The following is a 20172-nucleotide window of genomic DNA, read 5'->3' as shown; positions in this document are numbered from 1 at the left end:
TGCTTTCCAAACACACCCTAAATGTCTCTTTATCTCTTGAGTGTTGGCTAGTGGATATTGCGAAAGGTTACGTTTTGTCAGATTTTCCAGCCGTTTGACACGCCTTTTACTTGTTGCACCTTACTTTTTGTACTGCACATTTTGTTTAGGCTTTTAAGGAAAATTCTCCTTGTGATGTGTACCTAGGACTCCAATTGCGTTGGTAACATTTCACATAAATATTTTGACTTTTAAGGTTTCGAACTGTTCGCTCAGAGAATGCCTCGAATAGTAGATCTAAGAGGTCAACTTTTACCTTTTGAGTTAACTCTTTGTATCATAACCTCTTGTAACCTTTCAGAGATGACTATTGAATAGTCATTCCTACTACTCAAACGAGTTAACTATTCTTTAACTTAACGATTTGAATCCCTACTACTCGGTAAGGTTGGCCTTTCCACTCTTCGCCTATTGCAACCTTCTACTCTTCTGAGTCTTCTACTCTTCGTAGCTTTTTGTCTTCTTAACTCCTCGTTTGAGAGTTTAAGTTTAAAATTCGAAGTGTAACTCTTCGAGTTACAACTCGGACACTTCAGAACTATTCGAACTGAATAAAAACTCCTAAGTCTAAAAGAGTAAAACATATTTGGGGACTAAATTTCTTAAGTCTTTTGGTATCATCAAAATCTAATTTACATTTGTTGGTAACACTGAATCACCCCCCCATCTCTACATAGCCTTCCTGCATTAGTCTAATCAGGAAATGAGGTTAAGACATATAGTAGTCTCCTACCTTTGTGCCACAATCTCACTGCACTTTGCCTCCCTCAACCAAATGTTCTCAAATTTTAATTTCTTTCAATGATTAACCCTAACCATGGGAACTGGCTAAAACATCAAAGGTAAGTGATCACTCTTATAAGCTATAATAAAGGAGGTTTTTTGCTTCTCCGAACATGTCCATTAAAAAAATAAGCAATGGCCTCTTTGAGTGGATTAAATCCACAAGAACTTGGATTGGAAAGATCAACTCTTAAGTAGGAAAATATGTGTGACAATTTGATAAACATTTTAAACTTTTAAAATATAAAAGTGCATCGAACAATATTACAAAGTGCACCCAATAACTTCACCTTGTATAATAGCCCATAAATTAGATAGGAACTCATAAATTGTACCGAAAGAATCATGTAGGACAAACTCAACTGAAAAGGTGGTAAAAAGAATCAAACCATGTAACCTTAAGATAAGAGCATCAAACTCTATCTACTAGACTAATTATTTTTTGAATGAGAAAATTAAGAAAATTACTATTGGGGTTTTGTTAATTTAAGTCATCGACTTTAAAAACTAACAATTTAGTCTGGTGACTATACAATTTTTAACACATTTGGTCCACTTGGCCAAATCACTGACCAAATGTCGCCGAAAAAACGTACACCTTTTTTAATTATTTATTCATGGGGGCAAAACAGTCAATTGACGTTTAAAAAACAAAGGGGAAAGTTATTTGCGAGATGCCGCCGTCGGAGAAGATCCCTGTATAGTGTTCCATGGAAGGAAAAGGTTGAAAAGGAAAAAGATAACAAAAAACAAAAACCATCTACGAGAGTGCTTCTGATGACTCTTCGCCGTCGGGTTCACTTATACTGCCACAAATGCCTCCTCCACCCCCACCTCCGCTTCCTCCGTCGTCCAAGGTTTTTCAGAACCTATTCAAAAAGAGCAACAAAAGTAAATGTGTGTATTCTGTTTCTTCACAGGTTGTTCCCTCACCACCTCCTCCTCCCCCACTGCCTCCACCAAAATCAATTTTCAATAATTTATTCAAAATAGGGAGCATAAGTAAGCATTTAGCCAGTTATCATCAAGTCCTCCCCCACCTCCACCTTATTCAATTCTCAATTCTATTTTAAAAATTGGAAACAACAAAAGCAGTGCGATTCAAATTTGTCCCCATGAATAAATAATAAAAAAAAAGTTTACATTTTTCCAGTGACGTTTGCCGGGGTAGACAAAATGTATTAAAAATTACATACACAGAACTAAATTATTAGTTTTTAAAGTCAATGACTGAAATTAATAAGATCTCAATAGTCATAGGATCAAAAGTGTAATTTTTTCTTTTTTAAATGTTATTTTAGTTTACACATGCATATCTATATCTATATCTATATCTATATTATATATAAAAGTAAAATCCTCTTATTTCATTTTCCCGCTCAAACTTTTGTAGTCAATTAATTAAATATTTTATTGATCAAATAATTAATAAAGCTTATTTGGTAAAAAAAAAATGTAAAATAGTAATTAACTAATACTCCGTATATATATTACTCCGTAATTGGTAATATTGTTTCTATATTCATGTATCAATACTATTAGTAAAAGTAAAATTCTCACATTCAACTTTCCCACACAAACTAATATTATTAATTAATTGGTAAAAAAATTAATAAAGTTTAATTGGTAACAAAATTTTATTTACCAAATTCTGAAAATAATTAATCCATTATAATTGTGAGAATAATGGAAACAAATTCTGTGTAATTTTATATGAAAAAATAATTTATTATTTATTATTTACACCAATAATAATAATTTGAATGCTTATCTATACTTCTATACTACTATTAATAAAAATAAAATCATCGTTTATGAAATTTCTCTCAAAAAATAGTAATGATAAAATGGAAAAGAAAAATTGATATTACTAATTGATTGAACATATAAAAAGATTCTAAAACAATACTAAAGATAAAAAGGATATTACTAATTGACTGAAAATTGTTTAAAAAACTTTTAAAAAAATTAATTACACTTTGCTTTTGAAAATTTTAAATTATTTAAACTTTAATTAAAATTAAATTATTTCTCATTTTCCCATATTTATTTTAATAATAATATAATTACATAAGTCCTATTACATATCGATTTTTTTAAGATAATGTAGACAAACAAGTCATATGCTATTCAATTAATTGAGTAATACTTTTACACTAATCTTATAATAAAAAAAATGTACACATTCAATATTAGAAGTTTTTTATAATTTCATCTTTATTTTTATTATTATCTAAATATATAATAAAAGATTTATCTGTGCATCCCACGGGTAATTGAACAATTATTTGCTCTAATTCAAGCTAGGAAAACATCAGAAAACATAATCGATACAACTAATTTCATTAATTGCTCTATATAATATTCAATGTTATAATTTATATAATTGTATATCGATTCAAATATTCTTAAAATATTATAACAAATTCATTCTGTGCAACGCACATGCGAAAATACTAGTTTCATTTAAATAAAAAAAAACTAGTTATTGTATCCCTAAGTGAAAAAATTATATAGTGGTCCTCCATTTATCGAACTTTCGAAATAACTCCCCAAGAATGGTGATAAATTTATGATCAGATCCTATCCCCGATTCTCTTTCCCAAGTCCTATTTCCCCGATTCCCAGAAGTCCTTTCGAAGAAGCCCTCGTCCATTTTTCCCCAAATATTAAAACACACCCATCCATTTCTAGGGTTTTCTCCTCCCCTCACTCCCTTCTCTCTCCAATTTCTCTTTCCAGGTAAGCACTTCTTCTTCTTCTTCTTCTCTCTCCAGTCAACGCTTCACATCACATATATTCATTCATTCATTCATGTTTCAGTGGGTGTGTATTTAATATTTACTGCAATTTTATTTATTTGTTACTTTTTGTTTTTGTTCTTTCAATTCGAAGGAAGATTGGTGGATGCTATGGTGAAGGGGAAGCTGATACTTATCTGCCAGTCCGGCGGAAGTTTCGCGACTAACGGCGACGGCAGCCTGACCTACACCGGCGGTGAGGCCAATGCCATGAACATTACACCGGAGACTGTTTTCGATGATCTCAAGCTTAAGCTGGCCGAGGTTTGCGACCTTGACCAATTGTCCGTCTCAGTCAAGTACTTTCTCCCCGGGAACAATCGGACTCTCATCAACTTGAAGTCCGATAGGGACTTGAAGAGAATGCTCGATTTTCATGCCAACTCCGTTACCGCCGAGGTTTTCGTCAGTGGCAATCCGGGGTTTGATCGCAGTGTCGTCAGCGCCTCCACCATTAGGTATTTCTTATTCATGGAGTATGTTTGCATTTTTTTTTTGTTTTCTCCTTGCGTTTCAAAGTTTCGATTATATGGTGTTAGCTTCTCAGGGCAACGGGCGTAAAACTGGCTGAGACTGTAAATCATAATGATTCGCCTGCAGAACCTGCTGCTGGCGTGAATAATATGTTTGAAGTTGCTGTGAATTATGCGTCACACCCTCCTGCTGCTGCTGCTGGTGCTAGGAAGATAAGGAAGAAGAGTGGTGGCCGGAAACTGTTGTCAGTCCCTCCTGCTGATTCTGCAGAAGAAGAAAATTCCTGCACTGAATCGAGTACCCAGTCTTCTGACCATGGTTCAGGTGAAGATTCGGACTATGCTCCACGCAGACGGGCTAAGTCTGGGGCAAAAGGAGACAGTGATTGTGACTTTGATGATTGTGGTACCCCTGCTGAAAGGGTTAAGAAGAGGAGACGCACTACTGGTTCAAACAAAGTTGTGGCTGGTTCTGGGAAGAAAAGGTCGCGCAAGAAAAGCAATGATGGGTCTTTGACTAATGTTGTTATAGAGGATGACCTGGAAGAGAGCAGGGCATTTGTTATGCTGTCAGATGAAGATCTGAATGGTGAAGAAGATTTGCCTGAAAAGCTAGTGGCATCTTGGAAGAAAGGCATTACTGGTGTTGGTCAGGATTTCAAAAGTGTGAAGGAGTTCCGGGAGGCATTGCAAAAGTATGCCATTGCAAATCGTTTTGTGTACAGATTGAAGAAGAATGATACTAACCGTGCAAGTGGTAGATGTGTGATTGAAGGCTGTTCTTGGAGGATACATGCGTCCTGGGTTCATGCTGAACAAGCATTTAGGATCAGGAAGTTCAATGATGAACATACATGTGGAGGGGAATCTTGGAAGTCTGCTCATCCGGGAAGGAATTGGTTGGTGAGCATCATTAAGGAAAGGATTCGAGATTCTCCAAATGAAAAACCGAGGGAAGTTGCTAAAGGCATCTTGCGTGACTTTGGAATTAAACTGAAGTACACACAAGTTTGGCGAGGAATTGAGGATGCGAAGGAACAACTTCAAGGTTCGTATAGGAAGTCGTACAATCGGTTGCCTTGGTTCTGTGAAAAAGTACTAGAGACAAATCCTGGTAGTGTCACTAGGCTCATGGTTAATGAGGAGAAAAGGTTTGAACGCCTTTTTTTCTCATTCAGTGCTGCAGTACATGGCTTTCAAAATGGCTGCCGACCACTTATTTTTCTTGAAGCTTCATCTCTGAGATCAAAGTACAAAGAGACTCTGCTGACTGCAAGTGCAGTTGATGCAGATGATAGATTCTTTCCAGTTTCTTTTGCCATAGTAGATATTGAAAATGATGATAGTTGGCGGTGGTTTTTGGAGCAACTGAAGACAGCAATTTCAACTTTGCAACCTGTGACTTTTATTTCAGACCGAGAGAAGAATTTAAAGAACCATGTGCTTGAGGTGTTTGAGAATGGTTATCATGGCTATTCAATTTTTCACCTCATGGAGAGCTTGAAGAAAAACATGAAGGGCCCATTTCAAGGTGATGGTCGAGGAGTTATACCTGGTATTTTTCTGGCTGCTGCTCATGCCTTCCGACTAGATGCTTTTCAAATCTTCATTGAGCAAATTAAACAGATCTCCTCAACCACCTATGATTGGGTTAACCAGATTGAGCCAGAGCATTGGACAACGTTATTATTTAAGGGTGTACCCTATAATTATATTACACATAATGCAGCAGAAACGTACTCCAAGCTGATTGAGGACATGAGGGGATCGACCATAATGCAGAAGATAGATGCCCTGATATGTATGTTGAGTGACCAGATAAATCATCGTAGGGAAGAGTCTAGCAATTGCTTTACCAAACTTGCTCCATCAAAAGAGAAACAGCTACGAGAAAAAGCTATTAAAGCACAAAGCTTGAAAGTTTTGTTCTCATCTGAAGTCGTTTTTGAAGTTCATGATGACTTGACACATGTTGTGAACATTGAAAATCAGGATTGTACATGCCTGGAGTGGAAATTGAGTGGGCTGCCTTGTTGCCATGCTGTTGCTGTTTTTCTCTCATCTTCCAAGAGTGTGTATGACTACTGTCCACAATGGTTCACTGTTGAAAGTTTTCGTTCTGCATATTCTGAGCCCATTAATCCTATTCCTGGTATTGGGAAGCCAGTCGAGGACGAAGTGGATTCTGAAAGTGCAGAGGTGCTCCCTCCTTCTCCTTCTCCTTCTCGGTTTCCAGTTCAAGAAAAGGAAGAAGAGACCAAGATAATAGACCCAAATAAGAGGACGGTTATGTGCAGCAAGTGCAAGGAACCGGGACATAATAAGGCTTCATGCAAGGCGAGTTTATAGTTCATAGCCATACTAGTAGTTCGTGCATCCTGTACAGCTTTCATAGTTTATAGTGTTAGCTTGCTTGTGCTGTTATTGATAGTTATGATGAGGAAATAACTTAGATTGCCTTTGCAACAAGCAGTAATTCTCCCTGTGTAATGTAATCAAAACTTCTTTTAACCCTCATTAGTTAATTAAAGCAATTATTGCCTTTTAGTCAAATACTTTGTGAGAATACTGCTAGGGGGCATTTGGTTCAGGTTTAGATTACTTAGGTAATGTGAGTTTTACCTTGTTTGGTTCAAATTATAAGATTTCCTAGTAATGTTATATTATCCCAAAGCTAACATGACAGTAATATTTCAAGGTAATTTGATTACCTTCATTTTCTTAGAGCAACTTCATTTGTCATGGTTTTTGGATTTTGTGTCATCCTAACTAGGAGAGGGAGAAAAATAGGAGAAAAGAACAGGGGAATAAAAAAGAGAAGCAAATCTGTGTAACCTAAAAAACCACCAAAAAAAAAAAGCAAAAAAAACAAAACAAAAAACAAAAAACAAAAAACAAAAAACAAAAAACAAAAAAAACCAATACTCTTGTGGATGCTCTTATGCCCAAATTGTGCTGGAGCTTGGAGGTTTGTACATGGTTGGGGCTCACAAAAAAAAAAAAACTTGATTTTGCAGGAAAAAAAACCCTCAAAAAACCTCCCTTTCCATTTGTTAAAAAAACTCCACTTTAATTTTTTTCTCTGAAAAGACTAAAATATTCCAAAATTTCTTGAACCAAACGACCTTTTAAGGGCAAAATTCTGAGATCACTATTATCAAATATTTAGCCTGCGAATGTAAAATGGCAAAATCTCACATTTTTCATTTACATATGTAATCCATAATGGAAGTGCAAAATCTGAATAGTACAAGGTCATTCTATAAGCAGCAATGTAACACTTGTAGATGACAATACCAGTTTACAACATATCCCCTGGCTTAATTAGTCACCAACTAGTGCCCGCGGCCTGTGCTCCACCGTAAAAAGGGACATGCCTGCCTGCAAAACAGCTCTTACAAAAGCCATGTTTGCAGTCATGGTTGGAGCGTGCCAGTGATCACCAGTCCCGAATACAACTTTGTTTTTCAAGGCCAGCTTTCTGGTGGTTGGAAGGCTCATCATGCGTTCTGATGGGCAGTCAGGAACAACCCTGTACGTACAGTATATTTAACTTATGAGTAATGATACTGAGTTCAAAATTTTAGATTACAAATTCAAAGCTTCTCAAGACATTATTATGTATGCATTCAAAATGAAAATCAAGTCTACTTACACTTGCATACAAGTACAATTCCTAATCCTACATTAGAAATTTGCTTAAAAGTGAATCACAAAAGCAACTAATACTTTGCAAGGGCATATTTGTGGTTGTTACAACCATTCGGTTCAAGTGATTCACATATCAAATCTTAACAAGCTTCGTTTCTAAATCAAAATGTTACTAATGGGACAACACAACTGCAAGAACAATCACACATGACAGACACCAGCTCCACCCTGCAGCTTAAAGGACCATAGCAGACTAATAATTGATATCTAGCTAAAGATAAAATTGGAAGGATTATTAAAGAATTTTACACCCTAGACATAAGCTACAAGAAATACGGCTAAAAATGTCAAGCAGTATGCTAGAAGACATTGAATAGTCGGTCAAACTACTTTTGAAGTCCCTGTACGATAGTGTTTTGTTCAATTTAGTTCTTCTACCTTAATTTTGTTCAGTTTAGTCCATGTACTATAAAAAGTGAAACAATTAAGGACAATAGATGATTTGGCGCTGACATCATCTGTCACACCATCATACTTACATGTCAACTCATATATTATTTTATAAATATTTAAAATTAATTATTTTTACCATTATAAAATAATATGAGTTGTCATGTAAGTATGATGATGTGACAGAGATAATGTCGCGCCACATCCGCTATTGTCCTTAATGTTTCATTTTTTAACGTACATGGACTAAATTGAACAAAATTAATGTAAAAGGAATGTAGAAGGACTAAATTGAACAAACAATATAGTACAGGGACCTCATAGGTACTTTGACGTTGAAAAGTCTAAACTCTGGCAATCCCCTTGATGCCAATATCCATCAAAGCTATGAGAAAGGCTCTTGTCTTTTAAGACAGTCAGCATTCATATGGACAATGATAGATATCTGAATGGTAAAAACATAAAAATTCCTTGGCTTTAGCGCAGAAGTTAAATATCACGATCAGCATTACACTTTATACCACGAAAATGAATATAGGTAAAGTAACAGTGAGTACATTTAATAAGTCTAGGATTCAATTGCTTGTCTAGCCTTTTAGGAAAAAGAAAATAACTAATATAATAATAATCTTGATCGTTTTAAAGCTCAAACTTAGTTTGAGAACTTTTCAGGTTCACTTTGAATGTACATTGTTTTTTTTTTTTTTTTTGATAACTACAATCTAACATATCCGTAGACCGTAGTATTTGCTCAACATGATTATGCTAACATCTTTGATTGGGATGGGATTTAAACCTGTGACCTTCCGTTTGGAATGGCCATAGTAATGCCATCAAACCACAAGGTACTTGGAATGGCCACAATAATGTAAGTTGTAACTATTCACAAATGCAAGATCCTTCTCCTCTAAAGCAACACACACACAAGTCACATGCAATTCTTCAATTTATCTTTCTGCTATGGTTTTGCTTTTATTTCATTCTTTTTCCGTTAGTATAAAAGCCTGTTGGAGGAATGCTGTCTACCTGACATGACAACTTGAATGTGTGAACATTATTGCAATCATGCTCAAGATCATTTACTAGTTGCAAGACAAAGAGGGCATAAAATTAGCATGGAACTCACTTAAGTCGCTTCAGAAAGTGCTGTGCTCTTAACTTTTCCCTCGACCCACCACACATTGATACTAGCTCCTGGAACTCTGAGAAAACGCTTTTACAAATAATTCCTCTCTTCCCGGATATTACGCCAGCCATATCCGCATGGATTGGGTGTGTAATTTCAGAATTCACCTGTTGGGTATAAAGATAAAAAACATTAATCCCATAACTTTGGAGATCAGGAATTTCTGGGCAATGCTAATACATGACTACAAGCATACAAGAAAGTGCCTTTTGTTGGGCACTAATTAATGCCAAAGAATTTTCCAGCCGCTAAAACTTCAGGAGCACTAACATAAGCATAATCAGATCTGTAGGCACCGAAGTGACCTGCAAATATTCGTAAAATAACATATTCCAGTTTGGCAGTGGATTTAATAGATTCAAAGCTAAGTCAGTTTACTTATTCAGAACTTTATCACAGTAATTGGCCTAGTCCTATGCAGGTTTCCAATCAATTAAAAGGACCATAAGTTATATCTGCATAGATGAGAAATGTAGAAACTTTGTCAAGTAAACAGAAGGATTCTAAGACTCCCAACCTGATTTATCACGAATTCATAATTTCCCTTGAACCGAGCCCTCAAATCACTCTCCGGAGTATCCAAAAGTTTCCCAGTAACCCCATTACTGATCCCCGACACAGCAGCAACCAGAGCTGTTGTATCAAAGTTAACTAATTCAGCATTATCTTCAACATCCCAATCAGACCACCTCTTCATTTTGGACACAAGAGAACAAAATGATTCACCTAAATTCACAACAACATTGCTATCCATTTCTAAATGCTCTACATCATCCCCACATTTTTCTTCTTCCCTCTTGGAATCTAAAACATCTATAGTGGGATGAAAGGCCTCAATCTTTATTTCCAAAATGCAGGCCCTTTCAAAAGACCTGCAAGGTCCCTCCTCAAATTCGTGCTCAAATGGAGGGCAATCCCCAAACCCAGCCAAGTCAATGGCCCCAAATTCATCACGGAGTTTCTTGATAACGTCGTCTCGGAGGCCATTGGAGAACGAAAGGATGACCGAAGAGGGCCTCACAGTTAAATTCGACTGACGGGCGGCGATCAGAACTTCAAGAATCCGGCCGCGTAACTCCTTGAAGTCATTGTGCTTGGGATTTCGATCTGATACAAGGATCCAAACAGGGTTTCCATTGAGAGAACACACTATGTCTATATATACACGAGAATTACCCGCTCTCCGCGTTTGTGGAGGGGAGGTTGGAATGGGTTTGCAGACGCGCACGACGGCAGTGACGGATGGGTGGCGGAGGACGTGGAAGACGGCTTCGAGGTGGCCGATGTTGAGGCTGAGAGCGGTGGGAGGTGAGACGGAGGAGGAATGGTTTAGGCGGTGGAGGAAAGAGAGCTCGGAGTTGACGAGACGCAGAAGAGTGGTCTTCCACAATGAGGGTGATTTGGGTAAGGTTTGGATTCGATATGTGAGGGCTTTGCATCGCCTCTTCGCCGCTTCCACCACCTTGTCGCCGCCGCTTTCTCCCTTCAGCTCCATTTTCTATTGTGGGCAGCAGTTAGAGGACCCGAGCGTGATCCAACCGGTGGTCCACTCTTTTTTTTTTGGTGGGGAAAGGGACCCGAAGGTCCCTAAAGAACAATTACTGCCGTCTACTAGAAGTCATCCCTTGAGCGTCCCGAGCCAGCAAGACATTCAGTCCGTCAGGGGGTGATCTAACAAGGTTCTACCCCAAGTCGATTGTTGTCCGAGATTTGCAAGGAAGTCAGCACATTGGTTCCCTTCTCGTAGAGTGTGTCTAATTCTGAACTCCCGGAATTGACGGGTGAGAGCTTTACAATCTGCAACTAGAGTGGAATCGAACTTGTCACCACCCGAGTCTTTATCCATAGCATTCACCAAAGCCTCCGAGTCGGATTCTGCAACGATATGAGTGAACCCGCGGTGGAAAGCAACGATCAAACCCTCACGAAATCCCCAAAGTTCAGCCATGAAGCTTGAGGTGAGACCAATGTTTGCGGTGAAACCAACAATCCATTCCCCTCTATGATCTCGAATTAACCCACCTGCGCTGGCTATGCCCGAATTTGCTTTCCTTGCGCCATCCGAGTTCATCTTAACATAGCCCATTTGTGGAGGTGACCATGAGACCTATAGTTGTCGTGCATGTAGAGGACCGGAGTGTTTGAGGATGAATCTGTGAGCCTCACTTGCCTCCCGGGTCGCCTTGTTTGTAATGTCATTTGCCGAACAATGGTTGTTGCTGAACACAATGTTGTTCCTCGCTTTCCACATATTCCATAGGAGGTAGGGGAAAACCGTGTTCCATCTGCTATTGTTGCCGGACGTGCGCATCAAGCAAGCCTTCTTCATCCAGTCGATGAGTGGAAGGTGGAAGCTAGTCGTGAAAGCTGTTGGCGGTGAAGCCGCTTCCCAGCATTCCATTGCGAAGTCACACCGGCGGAGGAGGTGATCGATGGTTTCATCGTCTGCACCGCATCTAGGACAAGCCGCATTTGAAGTTAGACCTCATCGGTAGCGTTCGGCATTGGTCAGTAGGCCATTCACCGAAACTTTCCAAACGAAAAGTTTCACTCTCTCCACGCAGGCTATCTTCCAAATCCAAGAGTGGGAGTCTTCAAGCCTGCCATTCCCTGAAATAAAGGAAAAAGCCGAAGCAACCGAAACTGAACCTGAATCAGAGTGGGGCCAAGTTAGTTGATCTACCTGATTGTGAACCATAGGTAAAGCTACCGCCCGGATTTCGTCGACTGTGTCAGGAGGGAGGACACTGTTCAAAGCTTGAATGTTCCAGGAATTATGAGGTGTGATGAAACAATCCACCTTCATATTTGCTGAACCAGTGGGCCCTCTATTTGGGACAGAAGAGACGAGAGGCCAGTCGCCCAACCACCAATCTTCCCAAAAGTTAATAGACTTGCCGTCACCCACTCTCCATTTAAGCCCGTTGTTGAGAATTTCTCTTCCTTTTAGGATACTACGCCATCCCCACGAAGCATTCGAAGAGGCCGTGAGTTAGAGGAAATCACCCTGTTTGACGTATTTATCTTTCATAGCTTTAACCTAGAGCTTGTCTTGGTTAGTCCACATTTGCCACGCCATTTTGGTGAGGAAGGCCAAGTTGAAATCACGGGCTTTTCTGAGGCCCAAACCTCCCACCTCTCGAGGTCTGCAGATGTCCGACCAGTTGACCGTGTGGATCTTTCTTGTGTTGTCATCATGCCCCCACAAAAAATTCCTGCAAACTCTGTCAATATCATTACACGTACTTACCGGAAAAGCTAGCGACTGCATGGAGTAGGTTGGGACCGACGCTAGCGAGGACTGCACAAGAGTTCTCCTACCCGCCATGCTAAGAGCACTGGCTTTCCAAGTTGAGAGCTTCTTGCGCATTTTATCCACCACAGACGAGAAAGTGTGGCGAGACACCCGTCTTTGCAGGATAGGCATTCCTACGTAGGGGCCTATGCTAGCTGCAATAGGAATATTTAAGATGTCTTTGATTCGGCTTCTGAGACCTGCATTTAGATTAGGAGAACAGAAAGTGGTAGATTTTGCCAAGTTAACTTTAAGCCCCGAGGCTGCACTAAAGTTATTAAGGCAATCAATATAGTGGTGGCCTGTCTTTCCGAGGCTTCTCCAAAAAACATAAGATCATCTGCAAAGAAAAGGTGAGAAATGCCAATTCCTCCTCTCGAGATTTTTATTGGCTTCCAGGTACCTGTTACAACTTTATTATTGATGTCATAAGCAAGTCTTTCCATCACCAGGTTAAACAGATAGGGTGCTAGAGGATCACCTTGCCGGAGACCACGACCCGGCTTAAAGGCTGGTAAGCGACCCCCATTCCACAGAATAGATAAGTCACTTTCACGAAGAGAAAAGAGGAGAAGATCGATGATATTTCTCGGGAACCTGAACCTTACCAAGGTGTCTTCTAGGAAAGACTAAGAGACACTGTCATAAGCTTTATGAAGGTCAACCTTGACAATCATAAAGCCCTTGTTACCTTTTTTGGTTGACATGGTATGAATCACCTCTTGTGTAAGGATGACATTGTCCATCGTGGACCGACCCGGGAGAAAGCTATTCTGGTGGGGTCCAATTAAATTGCACATGATAGGCCGCAATCTGTTGACCAGGACTTTTGAAATAATCTTGAAGGCAACATTCAGAAGGGTGATAGGTCTGAAGTCAGCTGTAGTCTCAGGTACTTCCTTTTTTGGAATGAGAGTCATAAAGGTCTTCATGAGGGAGTTATTAACTGAACCGCTCTCTATGGCCTGGTTTACCATATTCGTTAACGAAGGCCCCACCTCGCTCCAAAAATGTTGGTAGAAGATCGCTGGGATTCCATCAGGTCCCAGACTCCCATATTTCTTCATGCCAAAGACAGCCTTTCTGACTTCCTCCAAGGGTGCCTGACAGCACAAACCCACCATCTGAGTAGGAGACAGGGTATGTGCCTCTGCCACTGGAGTCAAGCCACTAGCATCGTTGGTTTCAACCCTGCAAAAAAGAGAAGTGAAAAAGTCAGTAATATGATAGCTAAGAGAGGAATGATTGTCCGTCCAAGATCCATCAATCTTGAGGAATCTGATCCTATTCTTATTCCGTCTGATCATAGCTGCATTTTGATAGAAGCGGGTGTTGCGGTCACCGTCTTTGATCCACTCCATCCTAGATTTCTGAAACCAAAACGCTTCCTCTTGATCAAGCACCTCATTGATATAATTAATGAGGAGTCTTTCCCTATTTTGGAGCTCTCGAGACGTAGCGAAATCAGTCCTATTTTGTATAGTTTGGATATCTGCAATCAGCCTTTGCTTTCTCTTGAAGATGTTACCAAACTCGGTGCGATTCCAATTCAGACTTTTACGGGTCACTGTGGAGATGATATCTGTAATCGAATGGGTTCCATTCCTCACGGTCTCCTTCCAAATGAGATTATAATCCTCTCTGTTAAGCCAGGCCGCCTCAAACCTGATGGGTCTCAAGCTCCTGTCCGGCGGTCAACCTGCTTCTTCCACAAACATGATGGGGTTGTAGTCCAAATATAGGCGAGGTAAAACCAAAACTTTGGCTTTAGGGAAAGCCAGTTGAGCCTCAATGTTCCAAAACAGCCTATCAAGTCTTCTCATTTGGGTCACTCTATTCCCCACTAACCGATGCCAAGTGAACTTAGATCCTGATGCCCCCGGATCCAAGAGATTACACTCCCCGAACGCTTCAGAAAAACGTTGGAATTGATTGGGATTAATATTAGCACTCCCCCATTGTTCGTCGTTCCCTGCAATATCATTAAAATCCCCCAGAACGAGCCAGGGGACTTGAATGGAGCTTGAAAGGGATTTATAAGAGTCCCAAAACCTGCACTTAGCAAGGGGGTTAGGTCTAACATACGCAAAGGTAATGAGACAATTCCCGGGAAGCCGGTTCACTCTGGTGTGAATGGCTTGAGAATTGTGACTAATAATCTCAAGGTCAATTTGACCCTGTTTCCAAAACAGCAGAAGACCACCACCAAACCCAATTGGGTCAACCAGGAAGTGGTTACTAAAACCTAAAGTATAAGCAAGGTTAACCATCTTATCCGCCCTAGCGGACCGGATCTCCAATAAGCAAAAGGCATCCACTTTGGACGTGATCAGGAGCTGTTTAACATGCTTCCTGACACGTCCGTTGACGATGCCTCTACAGTTCCAAGTGATGATCTTCATGGTAAACCGGTGGTCCACTCTAAACTTCACTGATTATGTTTATTTTGGTGTTCCAACAATGAACCATCAAGTTTGAATATTATATACTACCTCCGTCCCATTTTTTATTGTCTGATTCGTTTAACGAGACTTGAAGTTATTTTTAATCCAATTTTTCATAGTATTAAGTTTAGAATTAATATATAAAATTTATATATTTAGAAACTACATTAAAAGTACTATTAAACACAAAAAATTAAATTTAAAACTAATAAAAAAATTACTAAAGAAAATAAGCAATGAAAGAAAAAGTTAGTTTGACCAACAAATAGTAAATAGGACAAGTAAAATGAGACAGAGGGAGTATCTACTAATCTACTAAGGGTGTGTTTGGAAAGCAGAAAAATGATTTCTGGAAAATGAGTCATTTTCCAGAAATCATTTTCCTTTCTTGTGTTTGGCTGCAGAGCAGAAAATTGTCTTTGTGTGTTTGGTTCATTTTCAAGAAAATGAGCAGGAAAATGAACAGAATTCTATAATTATGTATTTTAGTATATTTGTTTAAATATAACAACATTTATAATAACAATTTTCAGTATAATTAACAAATGACTAATAAAATATCAAAATAACTAACCAAAGTATTACAATTGAAAATAACAAACCAAAATAGAGTTGATCATTGAAAATCCAACGTCTTACAATCCAAAATAAGATATCAAAATAACAAACTAGCAATCCAACATTAAAGTCTTACAATTCAAGAGAAAGTCATAAAATCCAACATAACCAATATCTAACTCAAAGATGAAATAAAGCTCTCAATCCACTTTCTCTTCAAGCTTGAACTCTTCACCTTAAAAATTCTAGCTTGAACTTCGTTTGTCATTAGAAATTCAAATGCTTTGCACAAGTCATCCTCGTGAAAGCCAGCGCCTATTGTCATCACTTGTTGATACAATTCACTTTCATCAATGCCACCGGTGCTCAATGACTTAATGGCTGATGCAATGTTACCAAGTTGCTCTGCCATTTCATCCACTTTCAAGTCAAGTGACTTTCTCTTACGCCCTGATTTTTTTAGACGAAGTAGCAGTTGATACAAATGTTTTCCCCCTAGTTTCTTCATCATTTTGGTCATGCAAGTTTTCGGGAGTTATGTCATCCACTTCATTGGTACCTTCTAACTCAATATCTGCAAAAGATTTTGCAAACCTTCCTACGGCACAATCTCTCCCAACAACAATAGACATTTCATCATAATACTCAATTGTTCTGTTCAATATAGTTTCATACTTGGGAGTTGCCTATGAATAAAAAGCAAAAATACATTAAAAAGTATGAAATAGTAAAAAATTTTAACATTAGAATTATGTTAATAAAATATTACCGAGATAAGCTTCATATAAGTTGTTGAATCGCACGTAATCATTTTCAACGAATCATCCCAACCAACTCCACTCAAATTTTTCAGTTTGCAAATCAACATCCACGTGTTCTTCACTGTTTTCAAATGATTCTCTACATGTTTGGATTCACATGCAACATTGAATTGTTTAGAAATAGTAGAAGCAACACGGTTGAATGAGGAAGATCTAAAATTGTTAGTTGGATTGTTGGGATTATATTGTTAGCCTCTTCAGCTAATATCTGTAGAAATGCACCCTTCATTGACTTTGTCCACCTAAATTGCTTAGAAGTGCCAATTCCCTTGCCTTTATTCATGATGCTATAATAAATACAAATAATTTTGGAAGTATATATCATATTTAACAATAAAACAAATATCAACTATAAAGTAATCCAAGTTTAACAATTAATAACATTCAACAAAGCAGCACTAAGAAATGAACTAATTGAACTAACTTACATTTGCGGAGTTTGAAAAAATATAATGTTATTGAGTAAATGTCTCACATTTAAATATAATGTTATTAAATTAATTGAAATTCACATATTTACGAATGATGCACCATATCGAGATCTATCAATTTAAAATGAAAAAAGAATAAGAGACAATAGAACTAAAAGAAATAAACTTTCAATAAATTAGTTAAAAACATATCATAGATCTACAAATATTGAATTGAACCACAAAGTCTATTGTGGACCTATTAATCAAATGATGATCTAGAGATGTTTTGACTGTGCTACATCTACGGGTTGAAAAATATTTAGAAACAAAACTAAGTGGTTTCCAGACATCTATTACTATTTATGATAACAAACAATAGTTTAAGGCAAAAACTTGTGTTTGACCGTCTAATGGTATCAATCCGTGAGACGAGTCGAATCTTTAATTAACGATGTCAAAGATCTGACCCGTCTTACGGATTGAGACCCATGAGATGGTCTTACACAAGTGTTACTCAAAGTTTAAAATAACACCAAAGTAGATTTTGAAACAAAACTCAAATATCAATGTAAAATTTTAAAATAAGAATGTGTTTTCATGCAAGGAAAAAAAATATATAATATTTATCAATACCTATATAATAAAAAAATTATCAATTTCTATTTTTATCCATTTATGTAGACATATATTATATTTATAGTATTTTGTACAATATGAAAATATATACACATTTTTAATAGAATTGTGATTATTGTCATAATTATACACGTTAATTACTACAATGGTTACTTATTAAAAAATTATTTTAAAATATGTCTAAACTCATACTCTTAATTAAAAATTCAAAAATGTTTAAAAATTTGTCTAAATATGTAATATATTTAGGGACTACATTAATCCATATAAATTTAAAAATTAAATTCTTTTAATTTGTAAATGTAATTTTCTTAATTATAATTAATAAAATATAAAATATAATTAAGAATAAAATTATAAAATTAACAAAATGTGTATTCATAAATATTTATATTTTTAAAAATACATACATACATATACTTATGCATTATATTAATCATACAAAATTAAAATGCTATTTTTTAATTTCTAAATTTAATCATTTTAATTATAAAATATCAATATAAATTATAATTACAGAAATTATATTATAGAATTTGCATATATACATATTAATAAATATTATTTGTATATACACTATATTACACAATCATATAAGAAAGTGCGTCTGATTAGAGTTTAAAATCACATATACAGAATTTAAAATTTACATTTTTTAATTTCTAAGTATAATTTTCTTAGTTATTATTCATATTGTTAGAATTATAATATATATGAAATAAGATTAGGAATAATTCAATTTAATTATGTAAATTTTTCTCTATAAATTTATATAAATATTTACATGAATAGAGATTATATTAATCATACAAAATTTTAATTTTTTTATGCTACAATAGTAGATACTTGACTAAATATATAAAAATCCAACTATATTATTATATTGTACATTTCAATATATTTGTATGTTTTAAATTTTTTTATTTAAGTTCATAATAAAAAAAAAAAAATTTCCGTGCACCGCAATGGTAAAATACTAGTGTTTAAATATAAAACAAGTACCAACCATAACTAATCCAAGTTTAACAACTAATAACATCCAACAAAGTAGCAATAAGAAATGTTTAACAACAAACTAGATACTAAAGTCATTCCACATTTGTTCTGCAATTTCATCCCTCTTTGCATTCCACTGTCTAGCCTCGTGTCTTTCTTCACTTTGGGTATGAGATAATGTCAACAAGCTACCATCATCATCATCAACTAACACTTGATTAATTTCATCATTAGGATCGATTCCCATAATATGGTTATGAATTATGCAACAAGCTAAAACTATATCCACTTGTGTCATAAAATCCCAAAATGGTTTTGCATCTAATACACAGAATCGTTTATTCAAAATTCTAAACACTCTCTCAATAGTTGTTCTTAAGGAAGAATGACGAAGATTAAATAGTTCTTTCTTATTCTCAGGACGATGACCACTAAACTCCTTCAAATGATATCTAACACCACGGTATGGAGTAAGTATCCCATTCCGGATGCCATATCTAGCATCACCAAGATAATATTTTCCTACAAGTGTACACAACTTGATTACTTATATGTAATTTTTATATAATATATTGTAACATAATCAAAAAAAATGATAGTTGTATTATTTATACCTTCTGGAATTTTAAATCTATTGGGACGTGTGAGTGCATCATTCAAGACACGAGAATCGTGTGCACTACCTTCCCACCCAACAAGCACATAACAAAATCTCAAATCAAACGTAACGGCAGCAAACACATTTTGTGTTATTCCACCTTTCCGTCCGCGAAATCTTCCTTGCACATCAAGTGGCACAGAAGCACGAATATGGGTTCCATCTATTGCTCCTAGACAATCTTTAAAGTATGGATAAAATCGATGATTGCTAATGATTTCATGGGGAATTAATTCACTATCCGGTAATCCTATGAGTTTCTTATACAAAGCCAAAATGGCTCTCAAAACACTTCTAAAATAACGATGAACTGTCTCAATTGACCTATAATACCTTGATCCAATAACCTGAAATCTTACATTGTGACCTATTATATGTAAGAACATTATCACTTGTTCTTTAACAACTTACGGCTCTAGTTGTGTGCAATAAGTTATTAGTGGTAAGAATGTCACACAACTTATAGAATGAAATAGGTCGCATTCTAATAATGCTAATACATTTTTTATCACCCTCACACAAAATACTATTTATGTAAGAATCCCGGTCATAATCTCTATTGACAATCTCATGCTCTATTTGATTTTTTTCCTAAGAAGTTACAATAGAAAAATCCCAACAGCTAGTATTGCACTTGATGCACTCATAACAGCAGCACGTACATGATCATTATCCATCTATACAATTCAAAAATGTAAAATAATCACCACAATAATATCACAATTGTTATAAACTATTTATTTATAAGAACAAAAAATCACAACATCTCAAAAACATAATCAAACAATACATATAAATAAATAAATAACTCAAAATTGAGAAACCAGTTTGCAAACGCGAGACCAGTCCCGGAAGCAAATCCCAGGGACTGGTTTCGCAAACCAGTCCGACGGGACTGGTTTCAAAAACCAGTCCGTCGGATTGGTTGCGAAATCAGTCCCCTTTTTGCTCAGAAATAGGCAAATGTT

General features: G+C 36.7%; 2 protein-coding genes across 2 annotated transcripts; one reads left to right on the top strand and one right to left on the bottom strand.

Annotated features, from left to right (window-relative positions):
- The first annotated feature begins 3408 nt into the window (after window positions 1-3408).
- On the top strand, window positions 3409-6649 carry LOC115996692. The gene is made up of 3 exons (XM_031236049.1): window positions 3409-3564; window positions 3718-4081; window positions 4171-6649. Exons 2-3 carry the CDS (start codon window positions 3735-3737, stop codon window positions 6443-6445), a joined length of 2622 nt encoding a protein of 873 aa, XP_031091909.1. The 5' UTR covers window positions 3409-3564; window positions 3718-3734; the 3' UTR covers window positions 6446-6649.
- A 624-nt stretch (window positions 6650-7273) lies between these two features.
- Window positions 7274-10951, bottom strand: LOC115995686 (UPF0415 protein C7orf25 homolog). The gene is made up of 3 exons (XM_031234789.1): window positions 9901-10951; window positions 9324-9490; window positions 7274-7628 (listed from the first exon to the last, which is right to left on the bottom strand). The coding sequence occupies exons 1-3, from the start codon at window positions 10876-10878 to the stop codon at window positions 7421-7423; spliced, it is 1353 nt and encodes a 450-aa protein (XP_031090649.1). The 5' UTR covers window positions 10879-10951; the 3' UTR covers window positions 7274-7420.
- Between the last annotated feature and the right edge of the window lie 9221 nt (window positions 10952-20172).

The sequence above is a fragment of the Ipomoea triloba genome, chromosome 11 (genome assembly GCF_003576645.1).
Source record: "Ipomoea triloba cultivar NCNSP0323 chromosome 11, ASM357664v1".
Classification (NCBI taxonomy): domain Eukaryota; kingdom Viridiplantae; phylum Streptophyta; class Magnoliopsida; order Solanales; family Convolvulaceae; genus Ipomoea; species Ipomoea triloba.
The sequence above is the reverse complement of the archived record's forward strand: the minus strand, read 5'-3'. Positions and strand labels throughout refer to the sequence as shown.

Coding starts and splice junctions, on each gene's coding strand:
- LOC115996692 (XM_031236049.1), top strand. CDS start 3,735: ATGGTGAAGGGGAAGCTGATACTTATCTGCCAGTCCGGCGGAAGTTTC. Junction 4,082..4,170: donor GTCAGCGCCTCCACCATTAG/GTATTTCTTATT, acceptor TTAGCTTCTCAG/GGCAACGGGCGTAAAACTGG.
- LOC115995686 (XM_031234789.1), bottom strand. CDS start 10,878: ATGGAGCTGAAGGGAGAAAGCGGCGGCGACAAGGTGGTGGAAGCGGCG. Junction 9,491..9,900: donor ATGAATTCGTGATAAATCAG/GTTGGGAGTCTT, acceptor TATACCCAACAG/GTGAATTCTGAAATTACACA. Junction 7,629..9,323: donor CACTTTCTGAAGCGACTTAA/GTGAGTTCCATG, acceptor CTGTACGTACAG/GGTTGTTCCTGACTGCCCAT.